The sequence below is a fragment of the Pongo abelii genome, chromosome 6 (genome assembly GCF_028885655.2).
Source record: "Pongo abelii isolate AG06213 chromosome 6, NHGRI_mPonAbe1-v2.0_pri, whole genome shotgun sequence".
NCBI classification, from domain to species: Eukaryota; Metazoa; Chordata; class Mammalia; order Primates; family Hominidae; genus Pongo; species Pongo abelii.
This window is the reverse complement of record NC_071991.2, coordinates 49,750,728-49,771,602: the sequence shown is the minus strand read 5'-3', so window position 1 is coordinate 49,771,602 and position 20,875 is coordinate 49,750,728. Positions and strand designations below refer to the sequence as shown.

At 36.7% G+C, this 20,875-nt stretch overlaps 1 protein-coding gene across 11 annotated transcripts in view; it reads right to left on the bottom strand.

The window, feature by feature from the left end:
- DPY19L2 (dpy-19 like 2) overlaps nt 1–20,875 on the bottom strand; it is a 105,983-nt gene that overhangs the window by 64,339 nt on the left and 20,769 nt on the right. For all 11 annotated transcript variants that reach the window (XM_002818060.4, XM_054559317.1, XM_054559324.2 and 8 more), the window contains exons 5-8: nt 17,587–17,707; nt 14,741–14,834; nt 2,825–2,882; nt 401–492 (exon numbers count right to left, since the gene is read on the bottom strand). In XM_002818060.4, the coding sequence (XP_002818106.3) occupies nt 401–492; nt 2,825–2,882; nt 14,741–14,834; nt 17,587–17,707 (365 nt within the window). The remainder of the gene's footprint in view (nt 1–400; nt 493–2,824; nt 2,883–14,740; nt 14,835–17,586; nt 17,708–20,875) is intronic.

Genomic DNA, 20,875 nt, shown 5'->3' with positions numbered 1-20,875 from the left:
AATAACTAAAAAATGGTCTAAATTTGGTAATTACAAATTCATAGATTGAAGTATATATATGTAATATATATATTTACATTTTTTTAGAGGGAATCTTGCTCTGTTGCCCAGGCTGGAGTGCAGTGGCACAATCTTGGCTCATTGCAACCTCCGCCTCCCAGGTTCAAGCAATTCTCCTGCCTCAGCCTCCCAAGTAGCTGGGATGACGGATGCACACCACCATGCCCTCCTAATTTTTGTATTTTAGTAGAGATGTGGTTTCACCATGTTTGCCAGGCTGGTCTTGAACTGCTGACCTCAAGTGATCCACCCACCTCGGCCTCCCAAGTGCTGAATTGAAGTATATTTTAAGAAACTTAAATTATAATTTATTTGCCTTTGTTTTATAAATTGAAGTTACCTGAGAATCAAAGTTAAAACATACATCTGAAGTACAAGGAAAGGATAGGAAAAACTTTCACGGAGAGGTGGTGTCCACATCACACGGGTGGCCTGAAATCAACAAAATGCCCACTTTACATCATGTTTACTACAACAAACATATTTACAAACCAGGGGTGAGTTTGTTTTAGTAATTTTAATACTAGGCTCACTAGACCCATTTCTGAGTGTCTGGCATAGCTTCTCAGTTTTTGAAGCTCTCTTAACTCATGAGGCCATTATGTAGAGAGCAATTAACCACCATGTCCAGAAACCAGCAAAAGATATATCAGACCGAACAAAAGGAAACCCAAGGGACAAACAAGATTGTACATATAAGAGCTATGAGAATTCTGGGACTGACCAACTAGATCCACACCCCAGCCCTGCAGTATGATCCTGGCATATGCTCCTGGCATCCCAGGCTTTGGGATATATGCCTGCCGAGACAAACACCTAAACAAATGTCACCTAGGTCATTTGCAAGCACCAAGAGAGTTTCTACATAACAAGTATGAATGAATATAAATACACACTTCGAATAGCTATGATTGCCTCAGAATTTGTAAAATGTGCCTTAAAAAAGGTTAAGTACATATTTTAAAAACAACTAGAAGTATTTGGGAACTACAAATGTGATGCATGTAATGAAAGTATTAAATTTTTATACGAACTTTAAAATTACTTCTAAGACATACGGGTCAGAGTATTAGAAAAATTTTCCATCAAAAATTCTGAAATTCTAGAAAGAATGTGAACTCTTATTACTTTGCAAGAGTCTTAAAAGTTATTGCTTCTCTTCCAAGATACCAAAATTGTAAATGTTAGAAGAGGAATTATGACACATATAAGAAAGTCAACTTATACCAATAGTTGTCTGGAACACTCAGAGAAAAACCTTTGTCTTTATATCAGCACATTGTCGAATGACAACGCATTTGTTTGCTTTAAAATAATATATATAAAGCTTTTATGTATAATTTTTATGATTCCTTTGTCTAACTGATTTTTAAAAATTAACCCAAGAGCAATGGATAAAAGTACTTCTACCCTGGCTAGGCATGGTGGCTCACGCCTGTAATCCCCAGTACTTTGGGAGGCCAAGGCAGGTGGATCACGAGGTCAGGAGTTCGAGACCAGCCTGGCCAACATGGTGAAACTCCATCTCTACTAAAAATACAAAAATTTAGCTGAGCATGGTGGCACATGCCTGTAATGCCAGCTACTCAGGAGGCTGAGGCAGGAGAATTGCTTGAACCTGGGAGATGGAGGTTGCAGTGAGCTGAGATCGCGCCACTGCACTCCAGCCTAGGCGACAGAGCAAGACTCCACCTTGAAAAAAAAAAAGTACTTCTACCCTATGTAACCTGTGTCATAACATATTAAATGTTTTGCTCCCAAGAGCTACTAGTCAGAATCTCTCTCTTTTTCATTGCCATATCCTCAGCATCTAACAGAGCATGGCCATGGTATGTACTCAATAATTTGTTGAATGAATCCATCGTATTTGAAATAAGCTTCTATGAGCTCTTTTTTAGGTGGACTATGTTTCATTGGGCTGAATTAGTAAGTTAATGTCTATTTTGAATTCAGCATTTTGCATTACTGAACAGACAGCATGACGTAACAGAAAGAAGTGAGGGAGCAGGTGGCAGTGTCTTAACTGTGTCCCTGCTGTCAGGCCTGAGGCCTCTTTCATTGTTGTTAAGGGGAGTGCAATGTATACAAAGTTTCAGTTAGGCAAGATGAATAAGTTCTGGAGATCTGCTATACAACATTGTGTTAATACTATATTGTACACTTAAAAATCTGTTAAGAGGGCAGATCATATGTTACTAATTCTGACCATAATAAAAAAGTTGAATATATATGTTATATATATAATATATAAGTTTTTATAAAATATAACTATAATTTTATAATTTATAAAATATAAATTAATATATATGTGAGGTTTTAGAGGCAGACAGACATAGAATGGGAAATCCAGCTTCATCATGTAGTAAATGTGGAATGGGGATAAGTAACTTAACTTTCTCTAAATTTAAATTTCATAACTTGTATGAAATTTACTACCATCACCCACAAAAAAAGTTTAGTGGGAATAAATCAGATAATGTGCATGACACGATTCAACTCAACAAATACAGTATTTCCTTTTCTCTACGGAATATATGTATATGTATATATTTACTAAAACTAAGGCAAGAGATTTCATGTTTGAAATTCTAGCTATTTAAACATTTCAATCAACATGATTAAAATATCAACTTATAACACAAGGGTCTTTAAAATATTGTGAAGTCATAAATAGTATACAATTATATATTATTTTGATGAGTATATTTCCTTGTTCCTCTACAGCCTCTTCTATTTCTTAAAAATTGCTTTCTAGAAAACAAACCTCTCCGTGGTTGAAAAAGAAGCACAGTACTGTAATAAGACCTCCCAGTTGAGTCCCACTGTAAAAAAAAAAAAAAAAAAAAAAAAAAAAAAAAAAAAAGTATACAATCAAAATTCATGTAAAACACAGTGAGTTTTTCACAAAATTACCTCAGAATTTAAAATCACAGTTTTCTATATTTAAAACATAATAGTACTAAACCATACCCATGTGGTTGATGTTTAAATCCTAAATGTACAATTCTAAAAAGTGTACATATAAATTAATCTCAATTTTATAATTTATTATAGCTAAAATACTTTCTAAATAAAATACATAAGGTGTGAACATATATATATATATTTTTTTGAGACGGGGTATTTCTCTGTTGCCCAGGCTGGAGTGCAGTGGCAAAATCTCGGCTCACAGCAACCTCCGCCTCCTGGGTTCCAACGATTCTCCTGCCTCAGGCTCCCGAGTAGCTGGGATTACAGGTGCGTGCTGCCACGCCCAGCTAATTTTTTTACTTTTAGCAGAGACAGGGTTTCACCATGTTGGCTAAGCTAGTCTTGAACTCCTGACCTCGTGATCGACCCGCCTCGGCCTCCCAAAGTGCTGAGATTACAGGCATAAGCCACCACGCCCGGCCACATAAAATCATTTTTAAGAAACAGGCTAGCACTTTAGAGTCTAGACCACATCCTTTGAATACTCTGAATAAAAGCAAATTTTTATCTTTTGAAATTGGATTTAAGGGACTGACAGATGAAGACAAGATTCTAACAGTTTCATGTAGCATTAACGTAGAACTGTCTAAACTACTGCAAATATTCTTTACTTGAGTCCCAGAGAAGCAATAATGCAGAATACAAAAATCAGATGAAAGATAAAAACCATTTCTTTTGTTGTTGTTGTTGTTGTTGTTTTGTTTTGTTTTGTTTTGAGACAGAGTCTCGCTCTGTCACCCAGGCTGGAGTGCAGTGGCGTAATCTCGGCTCACTGCAACCTCCACCTCCCTGCTTCAAGCCGATTCTTCTGCCTCAGCCTCCCGAGTAGCTGGGATTACAGGCACATGCTACCACACCTGGCTGATTTTTGTATTTTTAGTAGAGATGGTGTTTCACCATGTCGGCCAGGCTGGTCTCAAACTCCTGACTTCAAGTGATCCAGCTGCCTCAGCCTCCCAAAGTGCTGGGATTACAGGCGTGAGCCACTACACCTGGCCAAAAACCATTTCTTAAATTGCCTTTTTGTGATCATGTCTGTGTATGAGAATGCAGATGCTCAATCCCATATCTGTGTAGTGTTTCTATGCTTCCATTTATCTTCCCTCCATACACCACTTCCCTAGTCTAACACATTCTAAGCACCATGAGGACAGGGACAGGTTCTTTATCTGTCTTGTTCATTACTATATCCCCAGCTTCATACTTGGAAGATTAATAAACATTGGTTGAATTAATGAAGAAAGAAAGGAAGAAAACAGCAGAGGAAAGCTCATGGGAAATGATTTACCATTTAATAAAGTTTCACACAGAAAATACAAAGGATGAACTTCAAAGAGGAAGAAATTGAAAGAAAGAAGGTGTGAGCAGCAAGGACCAATTGTACATGGAGGAACTGGGGACATGTGGATAAATCAAAGTAAGACAAGTTGGCGGGGGGTGGAGCCAAGATGGCCGAATAGGAACAGCTCCAGTCTACAGCTCCCAGCGTGAGCGACGCAGAAGACAGGTGATTTCTGCATTTCCAACTGAGGTACCATGTTCATCTCACTGGGGAGTGTCGGAAAGTGGGTGCAGGAGAGTGGGTGCAGCACACTGAGCATCAGCTGCAGCAGGGCAAGGCATTGCCTCATGCAGGAAGTGCAAGGGGTCAGGGAATTCCGTTTGCTAATCAAAGAAAGGGGTGACAGAAGGCACCTGGAAAATCGGGTCACTCCCACCCTAATACTGCGCTTTTCCAACGGTCTTAGCAAACGGCACACCAGGAGATTATATCCCACGCCTGGCTCAGAGGGTCTTACGCCCACGGAGCCTCCCTCATTGCTAGCACAGCAGTCTGAGATCAAACTGCAAGGCGGCAGCGAGGATGGGGGAGGGGCGCCCACCATTGCCAAGGCTTGAGTAGGTAAACAAAGTAGCAAGGAAGCTCGAACTGGGTGGAGCCCACCGCAGCTCAAGGAGGCCTGCCTGCCTCTGTAGACTCCACCTTTGGGGGCAGGGCATTGCCAAACAAAAGGCAGCAGAAACTTCTGTAGACTTAAATGTCCCTGTCTGACAGCTTTGAAGAGAGTAGTGGTTCTCCCAGCACGCAGCTGGAGATCTGAGAACAGACAGACTGCCTCCTCAAGTGGGTCCCTGACCTCTGAGTAGCATAACTGGGAGGCACCCCCCAGTAGGGGCAGACTGACACCTCACACAGCCGGGTACTCCTCTGAGACAAAACTTACAGAGGAATGATCAGGCAGCAACATTTGCTGTTCACCAATATCCACTGTTCTGCAGCGTCCACTGCTGATACCCACGCAAACAGGGTCTGGAGTGGACCTCCAGCAAACTCCAACAGACCTGCAGCTGAGGGTCCTGACAGTTACAAGGAAAACTAACAAACAGAAAGGACATCCACACCAAAACCCCATCTGTACATCACCATCATCAAAGACCAAAGGTAAATAAAACCACAAATATGGGGAAAAAACAGCAAAAAAACTAGAAACTCTAAAAATCAGAGTGCCTCTCCTCCTCCAAAGGAACACAGCTCCTCACTAGCAACGGAACAAAGCTGGATGGAGAATGACTTTGACAAGTTGAGAGAAGAAGGCTTCAGATGATCGAACTACTCCGAGCTAAAGGAGGAAGTTCGAACCCATGGCAAAGAAGTTAAAAACCTTGAAAAAAAATTAGACGAATGGCTAACTAGAATAACCAATGCAGAGAAGTCCTTAAAGGACCTGATGGAGCTGAAAACCAAGGCACGAGAACTACATGACGAATGCACAAGCCTCAGTAGCCAATTCGATCAACTGGAAGAAAGGGTATCAGTGATGGACGATCAAATGAATGAAATGAAGCAAGAAGAGAAGTTTAGAGAAAAGATAATAAAAAGAAATGAACAAAGCCTCCAAGAAATATAGGACTATGTGAAAAGAACAAATCTACGTCTGATTGGTGAACCCAAAAGTGACGGGGAGAATGGAACCAAGTTGGAAAACACTCTGCAGGATATTATCCTGGAGAACTTCCCCAGTCTAGCAAGGCAGGCCAACATTCAAATGCAGGAAATACAGAGAATGCCACAAAGATACTCCTCGAGAAGAGCAACTCCAAGACACATAATTGTCAGATTCACCAAAATGGAAATGCAGGAAAAATTGTTAAGGGCAGCCAGAGAGAAAGGTCAGGTTACCCACAAAGGGAAGCCTATCAGACTAACAGCTGATCTCTTGGCAGAAACTCTACAAGCCAGAAGAGAGTGGAGGCCAATATTCAACATTCTTAAAGAAAAGAATTTTCAACCCAGAATTTCATATCCAGCCAAACTAAGCTTCATAAGTGAAGGAGAAATAAAATCCTTTACAGACAAACAAATGCTGAGAGATTTTGTCACCACCAGGCCTGCCCTAAAAGAGCTCCTGAAGGAAGCACTAAATATGGAAAGGAAGAACCGGTACCAGCCACTGCAAAAACATGCCAAATTGTAAAGACCATCAAGGCTAGGAAGAAACTGCATCAACTAACGAGCAAAATAACCAGCTAACATCATAACGACAGGATCAAATTCACACATAACAGTATTAACCTTAAATGTAAATGGGCTAAATGCTCCAATTAAAAGACACAGACTGGCAAATTGGATAGTCAAGACCCATCAGTATGCTGTATTCAGGAAACCCATGTCACATGCAGAGACACACATAGGCTCAAAATAAAGGGATGGAGGAAGATCTACCAAGCAAATGGAAAACAAAACAAGGGGGTTGCAATCCTCGTCTCTGATAAAACAGACTTCTCCTTTTATTCAAGATTTAATGTTTATTAGTAAAATTTTGTAGTTTCCTATAAGTAAAAAAAAAAAAAAAAAAAAAAAAAACAGACTTTAAACCAACAAAGATCAAAAGAGACAAAGAAGGTCATTACATAATGGTAAAGGGATCCATTCAACAAGAAGAGCTAACTGTCCTAAACATACATGCACGCAATACAGGAGCAGCCAGATTCACAAAGCAAGCCCTTAGAGAGCTACAAAGAGACTTACGCTCCCACACAATAATAATGGGAGACTTTAACACCACACTGTCAACATTGGACAGATCCACGAGAAGAAAGTTAACAAGGATATCCAGGAATTGAACTCAGCTCCGCACCAAGTGGACCTAATAGACATCTACAGAACTCTCCATCCCAAATCAACAGAATATACATTCTTCTCAGCACCACACCGCACTTATTCCAAAATTGACCACATAGTTGGAGGTAAAGCACTCCTCAGCAAATGTGAAAGAACAGAAATTATAACAAACTGTCTCTCAGACCATAGGGCAATCAAACTAGAACTCAGGATTAAGAAACTAACTCAAAACATCCCAACTACATGGAGACTGAATAACCTGCTCGTGAATGACTACTGGGTACTTAACGAAATGAAGGCAGAAATAAAGATATTCTTTGAAACCAACGAGAACAAAGACACAACATACCAGAATCTCTGGGACACATTCAAAGCAGTGTGTAGAGGGAAATTTATAGGACTAAATGCCCACAAGAGAAAACAGGAGAGATCTAAAACAGACACCCTAACATCACAATTAAAAGAACCAGAGAAGCAAGAGCAAACAAATTCAAAAGCTAGCAGAAGGCAAGAAATAACTAAGATCAGAGCAGAACTGAACGAGATAGAGACACAAAAAACCCTTCCAAAAAATCAATGAATCCAGGAGCTGGTTTTTGGGAAAGATCAACAAAATTGATAGACCGCTAGCAAGACTAATAAAGAAGAAAAGAGAGAATAATCAAATAGATGCAATAAAAAATGATAAAGGGTTTATCACCACCAATGCCACAGAAATACAAACTACCATCAGAGAATACTATAAACACCTCTATGCAAATAAACTAGAAAATCTAGAAGTAATGGATAAATTCCTGGAAATATACACCCTCCCAAGACTAAACCAGGAAGAAGTTGAATCTCTGAATAGACCAATAACAGGATCTGAAATTGAGGCAATAATTAATAGCCTACCAACCAAACAAAGTCCAGGACCAGACAGATTCACAGCCTAATTCTACCAGAGGTACAAAGAGGAGCTGGTACCATTCCTTCTGAATCTATTCCAATCCAAAGAAAAAGAGGGAATCCTCCCTAACTCATTTCATTAGGCCAGCATCATCCTGATACCAAAGCCTGGCATAGATCAACAAAAAAAGAGAATTTTAGACCAATATCCCTGATGAATATTGATGCAAAAATCCTCGATAAAATACTGGCAAACCGAATCCAGCAGCACATCAAGAAGCTTATCCACCATGATCAAGTGGCCTTCATCCCTGGGATGCAAGGCTGGTTCAAATACGCAAATCAATAAAATGTAATCCAGCATAAAAACAGAACCAAAGACAAAAACCACATGATTATCTCAATAGATGCAGAAAAGGCCTTTGACAAAATTCCACAGCCCTTCATGCTAAAAACTCTCAATAAACTAGGTATTGATGGGATGTATCTCAAAATAATAAGAGCTATTTATGACAAACCCACAGCCAATATCATACTGAATGGGTAAAAACTGGAAGCATTCCCTTTGAAAACCAGCACAAGAAAGGGATGCCCTCTCTCACCACTCCTTTTCAACATAGTGTTGGAAGTTCTGGCCAGGGCAATCAGGCAAGAGAAAGAAATAAAGTGTATTCAATTAGGAAAAGAGGAAGTCAAATTGTCCCTGTTTGCAGATGAGATGATTGTGTATTTAGAAAACCCTATCGTCTCAGCCGAAAATCTCCTTAAGCTGATAGGCAACTTCAGCAAAGTCTCAGGATACAAAATCAATGTGCAAAAATCACAACCATTCCTATACACCAATAACAGACAAACAGAGAGCCAAATCATGAGTGAACTCCCATTCACAATTGTTTCAAAGAGAATACCTAGGAATCCAACTTACAAGGGATGTGAAGGACCTCTTCAAGGAGAACTACAAACCACTGCTCAACAAAATAAAAGAGGACACAAACAAATGGAAGAGCATACCATGCTCCTGGATAGGAAGGATCAATATCGTGAAAATGGCCATACTGCCCAAGATAATTTATAGATTAAATGTCATCCCCATAGAGCTACCAATGACTTTCTTCACAGAATTGGAAAAAAATACTTTAAAGTTCATATGGAACCAAAAAGGAGCCCGCATTGCCACGACAATCCTAAGCAAAAAGAAGAAAGCTGGAGACATCACGCTACCTGACTTCAAACTATACTACAAGGCTACAGTAACCAAAACAGCATGGTACTGGTACCAAAACTGAGATATAGACCAATGGAACAGAACAGAGCCCTAAGACATAATACCACACATCCACAACCATCTGATCTTTGACAAACCTGACAAAAACAAGAAATGGGGAAAGGAGTCTCTATTTAATAAATGGTGCTGGGAAAACTTGCTAGCCATATGTAGAAAGCTGAAACTGAATCCCTTCCTTACGCCTTTTACAAAAATTAATTCAAGATGGATTAAAAACTTAAATGTTAGACCTAAAACCATAAAAACCCTAGAAGAATACCTAGGCAATACCATTCAGGACATAGGCATGGGCAAGGACTTCATGACTAAAACAGCAAAAGCAATGCCAACAAAAGCCAAAATTGACAAATGGGATCTAATTAAACTAAAGAGCTTCTGCACAGCAAAAGAAACTACCATCAGAGTGAACAGGCAACCTACAAAATGGGAGAAAATTTTTACAATCTACCCATCTGACAAAGGGCTAATATCCAGAATCTGCAAAGAACTTAAACAAATTTATAAGAAAAAAATCAAACAACCCCAACAAAAAGTGGGCAAAAGATATGAACAGACACTTCTCAAAAGAAGACATTTATGCAGCCAAAAAACACATGAAAAAATGCTCACCATCACTGGCCATCAGAGAAATGCAAATCAAAACCACAATGAGATACCATCTCACACCAGTTAGAATGGCAATCATTAAAAAGTCAGGAAACAACAGGTGCTGGAGAGGATGTGGAGAAATAGGAACACTTTTACACTGTTGGTGAGACTGTAAACTAGTTCAACCATTGTGGAAGACAATGTGGCAATTCCTCAAAGATCTAGAACTAGAAAGACCATTTGACCCAGCCATCCCATTACTGGGCATATACCCAAAGGATTATGAATCATGTTGCTATAAAGACACATGCACACATATGTTTATTGTGGCACTATTCACAATAGCAAAGACTTGAAACCGACCCAAATGTCCATCAATGATAGACTGGATTAAGAAAATGTGGCACATATACACCATGGAATACTATGCAGCCATAAAAAATGATGAGTTCACATCCTTTGTAGGGACATGGATGAAGCTGGAAACCATCATTCTGAGCAAACTGTCGCAAGGACAGAAAACCAAACACCACATGTTCTCACTCATAGGTGGGAATTGAACAATGAGAACACTTGGACACAGTTTGGGGAACATCACACACCGGGGCCTGTTGTGGGGTGAGGGGAGGGAGGAAGGATAGCATTAGGAGATATACCTAATGTAAATGACAAGTTATTGGGTGCAGCACACCAACATGGCACAAGTATACACATGTAACAAACCTGCATGTTGTGCACATGTACCCTAGAACTTAAAGTATAATAATAATAAAAAAAGATACGAGAGGATGTTTTGAAGAAAAGCATTCCAAGATTCCTTGTTTGATTGGAAGAAGCGGAAAGATATCAATGTATTTTATACTTGAACAAGTCATATCTGTATGTTAAAATTTTATGGTTAGCCACCAAAAGAATAGAAGTACAACATCTACCTTCCCAGTTAGTGTCAGTTGGGAGGGTAGCCATGGTAACAAATACAAAAGTTTTCCCCAAATTTCTATTTCTTTTGTTCCTCAAATGCCAGTTTCCAGTCTCCTCACAGTTTCGATGACACCTCTACAGTCAATATTGGTTGACTCTGTATATCCTTCTTAAAGACTAGATAGAGGCTAATATTGTATTTTATATTCCAGGACTATATAACCAATTTAGAGAGACTAGCACCTCTTCGGTAGCCCTCCTAATGAAATATGCTGATTTTTAAAGTTTTAGTCATTGTTGTGTAACATTTTCCGTATGAAAAAACAAAAAGGATAAGAAATACAAACCATTTTCAAAAACAGAACTTATTTATTTATTTATTCATTTATTTATTATTTTTAGTTTTGAGACTGAGTCTCGCTCTGTTGCCCAGGCTGGAGTGCAGTGGCGCGATGTCGGCTCACCGCAAGCTCCGCCTCCCGGGTTCACGCCATTCTCCTGCCTCAGCCTCCCGAGTAGCTGGGACTACAGGCGCCTGCCACCACGCCCAGCTAATTTTTTTTTTTTTTTTTTGTATTTTTCTGTATTTTTAGTAGAGACAGGGTTTCACCTTGTTAGCCAGGTTGGTCTCGATCTCCTGATCTCATGATCCGCCCGCCTCGGCCTCCCAAAGTGCTGGGATTACAGGAGTGAGCCACTGCTCCCAGCCCAAAAACAGAACTTTTTTAAAAAAAAGAACATTTTTAAACCTGCCCAAACAATCTCAAAGCAATCCTTTTCCCTCAAAATACTTTAATGAGCTTATATTTTTTCTATATGGCATATAGAAAAGTGCATAACATTTCTAGCTCATAGAACTATTGTAAAAGGAACGTCCATGTAGTCACCATGTAATTAACTGAAATAGATAAATTATTATACTGAGTCTCCACTTGCCAGCCTCCAAGATAAGAATCAGCTACTGACCTGATTTTTGAGATTATCAACATAACCATTTCTATATACATATCAAGCTATGATTTACTTTAATCTGTTTTTAAACAACATACAAATGGAAGTATGGAGTATTTTTTTAAATTTTGTACCTGGATTCATTCATTCAAAATTATATTTGTAAGATTCAATCATGTTGTATGTAGCTGTATAGTTCATTCATTCTCATTATTGTATACTGTTCAACCATGTTAATAAACCAAAATGTATTCATTTCTCTGTTAATGGATATTTGGGTTGTTTCCAGTTTGAAGCTATTGCAAATAATGCTACTATATTATTGTATGTACTTCCTAGTACACATGTGCAAGACTTTTTTGGGAATATATACTTCAAATTAGAATTACTGAGTTACAAGGTATCTATATGTTGAACATGATCAGATAATGTACACTGTTTACCAAAATAGTTGTACCAATTTATATGTCCATCTGTGGTGGATGAAAGCTCCTTTATCAATCTATTAGATGTGTTGGTATTTCACTGTGGTTTGAATTTGTATTTTCTTTATGACTAATGATGGTGGTCAACTTTACATATGTTTATTGACCATTTGGTGTTCTTCTGGGAAATATCAGTTCATAAACAATTTGTCCATTTTTCTATCAGGTTGTCTTTTTTCTTTATCTTCCCACTCTAATATAAATTTCACAAGGACAGAGATTTCTGTCCTGTATTCCAAGCACCTAGAACAATGCTCCTGGTCACAACAGTCTTTCAATAAATATTTATCAAATTAATTAATGAAATTTCTGGATAGTAGGTGGGGTATATACTTTGTAAATGTCTTCAATCACTTTGAGGTTTATTTTTTATCCTACAGTTCTTTTGAGGAACTGAAGTTCTTTTCATCAAATTTATCAGTTTTTCTTCATGACTGGATTTTTGTATCTTGTTTATGAAATCATTTCTTATTCCAAATGACCTTTTCCATATTATATGCTGAACACTTTATAAATTTGTCTTTCATATTTGAGTGTTTAATCCAACTTGGATTTATTACTTGTATAGTTCCAATTTCTCCTTGTTCCATATGATCTCCCAATTATTCCAGCACTATTTATTAAAATGCCTGTCCTTACTCAACAATCTGCGATACCCACTCTTCCATATATCAAATGCCTTTAAATGTACATTTCTGCTTCTGGGCTCTACTCTATTGCAGTTATCTATTTGTCTATTGCTGTGCCAATATCATAGTGTCTTTTTACATTAGCTTTATAATACAGCAACAATTGATAGTGCAAGTCCTCCTTTTTCAAGAATACCTTGACTGTATTTGGCCCTTTGCATTTCTGAATAACTTTTAAATCAGCTCATCAAAGTCAACAAAAAATATGTTGGAATTTTGACTGGTAGAGCATTGAATCTATAAAGCTTTTTAATATCAAGTCTTCAGTCAATGAATGTGGAATATCTCTCCACTTAGATTTTCCTAGACATATCTCAGGAATGTTTTAATCATTTTCCCATAGCTGTCATATGTATCTTTTGTTGGATTTATTCTGAGGAATATCATGCTTTTAATGCTATTCTAAATAGCATCCTTTCAAAATTTCATTTTCTATTTGATGCTAAAGTATAAAATTTATAATTTTGAATTTTAATATTAATGCTTACATCTAGTAACATTGTAAATTTTCTTATTATTGCAAATACTATATCCATAAACTTTTAAAATTTTTCTAGATACATGATGTAATCTACTTTTAAGAACACTTATTTCTTTTTTTTCAAGTTTTCCAATCCTTATACTTATTACTACTTTTCTTTTTATGTACCGTGCTGGATAGTATCCCTGGCACAATACTGACTATGTCACTAGTTTTCATTGATTCTATGCTAGTCTTTTTTATGCTGAAAACTTCCTAAAACAAGAGTGTGTATATTTACTAATCTCTATATTGGCAAAAGCCCCATGAAAACTCAATAAATATTTGTTGAAAGAGTAAAGCTATCAATTAATTTTAAATTTTAAATGTTTTGCATGACAAGAATAACATTGCAAAGAAATCTGATGATTCAGCTAGGAATATGCTCCACTGAAAGAAACAGAAAACCTAACAAAAGTGGCTTACACAATATGGATGTTGTTTATTATATCATTCAACAAGAAAATGAAATATAAGTATCTGTTGGCATTGGTTCAGCAGCAGAAGAATGGTAGGCCAGATATATCTGCTATTTTTATGACCTTTCCCTTATGGTCACAAGATGACTGCTACAGCTCTGGGCATGACATCCTAGTGTAATAAAAGCAGGAAGAAACAGAGAAGGGGCACCTAAGTCTGTTCTTTTGTGAGAAGGGCAGATACTTTACTAGATGTAACCAAAACTGACTTCACCTTAGTTTTCATTGGCAACAACTAGCTAATATGGCTATCTCAGGGAGCAATTAAGTGTGGGGGCAAAACACATGACCATTGAAATTAATTTCAACTTATCACCTGAGACCGGTCTCACTGCTGCTTCATCGTGGTACTCTTATCAAAACAGACATGCTAGCAGATGTAAGTGCCTGCCACATGTGATTCACAGTTTTTCCTACTGCTTTCTTAATTTCATCCTTAGAGAATACAATTAGAAATAAGCTGCTATTACTGCTAACCAAAGATCTCCTCCAATGTTTTATTAATTTTACACATGAACTAGGAGATATTCCATTAAAGCCTTTGTTAGGAAATCTGTTTAAATAACAGAATAAAGGGGATGATTTTGAGATAGAATTTTAGTGACATCTCCTGTTTCTGGTTATGTGATACTGTTTCAGAAGCTTCTGAAAAATCAAGTAAATCCACAAACTTTCCTGATATGAATCTAATCTCATTAATTTTCCTTTTCATTTAATCAACAAATATCAGCCAGTCTGTAAAAGCCCACTGAAAGGTCTCTTAATTCAATAGTAGTCTTACCTCAGGTATGCCCCATACATGAAGAACAATCCCATCATTAGTCCATTTAAAATAAAGATTACACCAACATAAAAGCAAGCAGGATCTCCCAATCCTTTGAAAAGATACAGATAATCAGTGTTTAATGAATATATGACTCTAAAGCAATTGGGCATAATTATCTCAGTGCTTTGCAATCAAGAGCTCAAGAATTTGCTGAAAGTATTTGCTTTCCAGATTGCTGCTGTGTTTAATTCTTTACCCTTACAAGAGTTTGTGTGTTGTGTGCATGCAGACACATATATGTGTGTATGTGTGTATATATATGTGTGTGTATATATATGTGTGTGTATATATACACATACACATATGTAAGCTCACCCTTAATGAGCGATTATATAGTTATACTTTATACTTTTTATAATTGCATTTATACTTTCCTCTAATGAATTACTATTATACCGTAATGATTTGTTGGGGATTCACATTTATTTAGGTGATGCTGCTAGTGTTCAGTGTCTGGAGCTGTCTGTAGAACCACTTAATGAATACAAAAGAAAATCCATTGCATTATTTTTATCTTTTGCTAGGCTCTAGGAAGAGTTAAGATATGGTTTTGACTTTAGGGTACAGCTTTAGTCTATATGAAATGATCCAGTCATTTGATCCATTATTATGTATAGCTAGAATCTTAGTATATTCCATATAGAAGATCGTGTGTGTGTGTGTGACAATATGTACTTAACAATCATCCCACATTTTTCTCAGACCAAGTTTATGATATTAGCTGGTATAAAAATACTTTTCTTATGGTTGAGAAAACAGAATATAAGATATTCAACTTGTCAAAGGTTACTTCACTTTAACTGGCTGGAGCCAAGGTCTGAAGGCTGGCCTTCTGATTCCCCCTGCCTCTCTGATCACTCTTTTCAGTCAGTTCCAGTAACTTCTCTTGTTTTATGTACCACTCTTTAATACTGGACCACCTTAGGCTCTGTCATATCCTCCTTCATTTCTCCATCTGCACATTCTCCATAAGGAAATCCTTCCACATCCATGGCTCCAATGATCTATACACAGATGACTCCAACTCTACATTTAATCCAGAACTTGCTCCTTATTCTTATACCCAGATGGCCACTTCATGTCCCCACTCTGAGGTCTCTCAAGTACCTCAAATTCATGCAGACACAATGAAACATAACAATACAAACCTGCTGCTGTTCAAACGTTTCCTACCATTCAAAGGAGCTCAGTTACTTAAGCTAGAAACCAAACTTGTTTCACATGATTCTTCATTCACCTTCCCCTCTCTTAACAAACAATTACCAAGTCTTCTCCATTCTACTTCCAAAATCTCTCTCACACCCAGGCATTTCCACATTATTTCTCCTGCAATCACTTGCTGAGAATATAATTGCCTCCTACCTGGCCTCCCTGAACCTACTTTTGTCCCTTTACTAATACTTTTTCCATACCATTGACTAAATAATGTTTTAAAATGGAACTCTGTTAAAATTCTTCAATGGATAAAGTATAAAATCCTTCATCAGTGCACCCCTTTCATGATCTGATCCTTGCTTATATTCTCAGCACCATTTCACATCATTTTTCTTCTCCATTGCTTCCAGGAATTCTAGTCTTCTTTCAGTTCTCTCTTGCTTCAGGATATTTGAATATGTTATTCCCTATTCTTAAAATACTTATCCTGTCTTACTCCTAATGTTAGTAACCTTATTTTCTTATTTGTAATATCCATCACAGTTGTAACTGCTGACAGCCCCCTTACAGCATAAACTCTATGAGGGTAAGGCCCCATATCTAGCTGGTTCATCTCTGTGTCCCAAGTGCCAAACACTAACTTATCACTTATTGGGAATGTAACTAATACCATACTTAGGTGATCATTTTCACACTCAGACAGGGTCACACCTTCTAGCTGATTGAATCATTGCAAAGTCTTTCATTTTATGAAGCATTTTCTCCAATCCCTTACATTGTACACAAAAAAGTATAATTCCCCCTCAAACATCCTCATCAATTCTATTTTTACTGAGGGAATCAATAAAAAATGTAAGGAAAATAGATGTAGTTTATATCCCAAGAGTTGAATGTTGTTACAAACAAGTCTAAAAATTTATTCATAAAATATAATGAGTCATGTTGTTAAGAATTTGAAGAAATAAAGAAAAAACAACATTGTTAGTGTTATGAAAATAGATACAAGTGGCTCTGAACGAGAGTCTCAAGGGACAGCAACATACTTGAATTGTAAAAGTGCTGAAATGCAAACATCTTAAATGGAAATGACCACTATGTATCCTGGAAAGCTATTAGATGATTCCAAAAGCAGTTCTTTGACAAAGAAACCAATGTAGAAGATAAATAGGAAGAGTTTTATTAATACTACTCATGGACTATGAGCATATATAAAAAAGTAATATTTCTAAATCAATCTATTATGGCATATCTGATTTTTAAATATGTATGCATAATTAAATTTATACATTAGCTATTACAAATAGATATTTGACTATTTAATGTATCCTCAAAATTTATATATTGAAGCTACCCCAAAAAACATCTTTCTGTATCTTCTCATTCTGAAATAGAAGACTAACTTATAGTCCAGATTGCCTTACAATGGGATATGTTAATACTCAAATTCCAAAATTTATACTCAAATTTTTAAGTACACAGCCTTCTCAGAAAACTACTTTAAAATGTAAAATACTCATTGAGGTGAGTCAGTTCTAATTTTTTTTAAATCAACAACAGAATTCTACAATAATTCTTAAAAGTGAATCATAATATTATTAAATGTTTATGAATGTTTACAAATGACAACATTTTAGGAAGAAACATGCCTTCACAGCTTTGAACTTCATTAAGAGGTTCTATTCTGGTGACATTCCAGCAGGTCTTAGTTTCTAGTCCAAATAAATTCATTATTCCCATGAATGTGCGATACCAGGAGGCTATGATTACCTTAAAAAAGATAAAAACAAAGAGATAATTGAGGTAAATACATTCTCTTCATAATACTAATAATAATATATACAACGGAATACTATGGAGCCATAAAAAAGGATGAGTTCATGTCCTTTGTAGGAACATGGATGAAGCTGGAAACCATCATTCTCGGCAAACTATCGCAAGGACAAAAAACCAAACACCGCGTGTTTTCACTCATAGGTGGGAATTGAACAATGAGAACACTTGGACACAGGAAGGGGAACATCACACACTGGGGCCTGTCGTGGGGTGGGGGGAGGGAGGAAGGATAGCATTAGGAGATATACCTAATGTAAACGACGAGTTAATGGGTGCAGCACACCAACATGGCACATGTATACATATGTAACAAACCTGCACATTGTGCACATGTACCCTAGAACTTAAAGTATAATAAATTAAAAAATAATAGTAATAATAATCTTTCCAAAATACGATTTTGTGATGGTTGCCTTAGACATTATAAACTCTGACAAATTCATTTAGATCATTTCACCTGGGAATCAGTCACTTAAAAATTATACATTATGCTTCTATATAGAAAAATACTATATATGTGGTAACCAATTCTGTAATATAAATAATAGTAACTGTAAGTCAATATAAAAGTATATAGTTAAAATATGGTGATTAATAGAAAAATACAAAGATTTACAGAAACATTTCATGATTCATTTCATTTAGATCCTTGAATTTCTTCATAAAATATAAAATATATTATAAAAACTGGAACAGAATGGAATAATAGCTCCTGTGCCCATTACAATTTTAACCAAGCAGAAGATTTAATTGACCAATTCTTTCCTATCTGCCAGCTATTTTTAAAATTTCAAAGACAAAGAAAAAATAACAACAGAAAAAAAATTCCAACAGAATGTTCGTGTCTCAGAGGTTTTTTAAAAATAACATTATACATTCTGGGAAAGTGATGTGAGATCACTGGGGGAAAAAGTCAAAAAATAAAGAGTTGAAAAGAGAAAGTAAGCACCTCTTAGAGCTAACATTTTTAATATTTTGGTGATTGGCCAGGTGTGGTGGCTCACACCTGTAATCCCAGCACTTTGGGATGCCAAGGTGGGCGGATCACAAGGTCAGGAGTTCAAGACCAGCCTAGCCAACATGGTGAAACCCCATCTCTACTAAAAATACAAAAACTAGCTGGGCGTGGTGGCGGGCACCTGTAATCCCAGCTACTCAGGAGTCTGAGGCAGGAGAATCACTTGAAATCGGAAGGCAGAGGCTGCAATGAGCCAAGATCACACCACTGCACTCCAGCCTGGGCGACAAGAGCGAAACTCCATCTCAAAAAAAAAAAAAAAAAAAAAATGTTGGTGATTATCTTTCCAGTCCTTCCCCTAGGCATTTAAAACATGAAATTAGAGTTACTCAATACTACCTAATGAGATCATATTATCAATGTTAATGTAATATACATCACTAAACATCATAAATATCTTTCCATGTCTCACAAGTGTAGATTTATTATGCAGCTTGATATAGTAGGAAAAGCATAGCTTTGATGTCAGAATTCAACTGAAATTCTGACTCTGCAAGTTATAGTTTCTATGGTCTCAAGTAATCCTTCAATGACTGTCAATCACTTCATCTCTCAAATGAGTTTAATAATAACCATTCTGCAAGAGAAGTGAGATGAGAGCTCACATATACAGTCATATATGTCCTATATGTCCTAAGTATGGTGCTGGAATATAGTATGCAGTGAATGCTTTTACCTTTTTAAAACATTCTGTTCTAAACTTACATTTTTATTTGTAAATGAGAAATTTATCTCCTGTGAACACAAAAAGTATGAACATAAAATTCAACATTGCAGTACTACATAGTGTTGGCAGTAAATGTAGATCCTCTCAATTTTTTATCTCTGTGATGTGAAAAGACTGGGAACAAGTCCTGTTCTTCATAATGCTATCAAGTTTTAAAAACAACTGAACTACATTATAATTACTTTTGACATTTTTCATAATGTTGAAAAAGAAATTGAAAACTGTGCCTACTAATTATTCAATAAATATTGTTGAATAAGTAAAAAAGAAAGTTGTCACTGAGACCATACTGTTAGAAATTAATGAAACAAGAAATAGAGAATTTTACTATATAATTAAAAGATTCAGGTATAACCAAAAAATTAAAAATACTAATTATCAAACACTGAGAGAAATAGGGCTAGTGTAATAAGTTAAACCCTCATTTTATATATACAGAGTAAGTCGACATTAACTGAAATTGAAGATACTGGAAATAGGTTTTTGTGCTTGCATTTTTGCATTTACTTTAGAGTTATGAAGACAGCCATTAGAGTAAATAAAAACAGAAGAGTGCCTCCAAAGAGTAAGCAGGGATGCAGAGAAAGTCGGTGCAGAAAACTGCGGCTTTAATCTTAGGCAGGTGTATATTATCCAATTGTTACTATTACAAATTACATTTAAAAACTTACAGAAATCAAAATCTGAGAAATTTTCCAAGTACCTGGAAATTAAGCAACACAATTTTATTTTATTTTGTTATTTGTGTGTGTGTGTTTCTAGAAGGTTTTTAAAATTATTATTATTTTTAAGTTCCGGGGTACACGTGCAGGATGTGCAGGTTTGTTACACAGGTAAACGTGCGCCACGGTGGTTTGCTGCACCTATTGACCCATCATCTAAGTATTAAGCCCAGCATGCATTTGCTCTTTTCCGTAATGCTTTCCCCTGCCCTGCCCTGCCCTTCCCCTGCAAGCCCCAGTGAGTGTTGTTCCCTCCCTGTGTCCATATTAACACAATTTTAAATTGCCAATGGATCAAAGAAGAAATCACATGAGAAATTAGAAAATAATTTGAACTGAATGAAAATGAAAATAAAATATACAAATATTTAAGTAATACAAATGTTTGCTATTGGGAAGATGGAGTGGATGTGCTTTTCCTGATTACTCCCTTGAAGTACAACTGAAAACCCTTTGAGTTACATACAAATCAAACATAAGAAGACTCTGAAAAGTAGAGAGAAGACAGACTTGAGACCCAAAGAACAACATGGTTATGAGTTCCGTGGGCTCTCTTTGTGCCTCATTTTCTCAGATTTGGAGTTAAAGAGGCTGGCAATCCAGAAATGCCAATGGGCACTGCTATAGTTTGAATG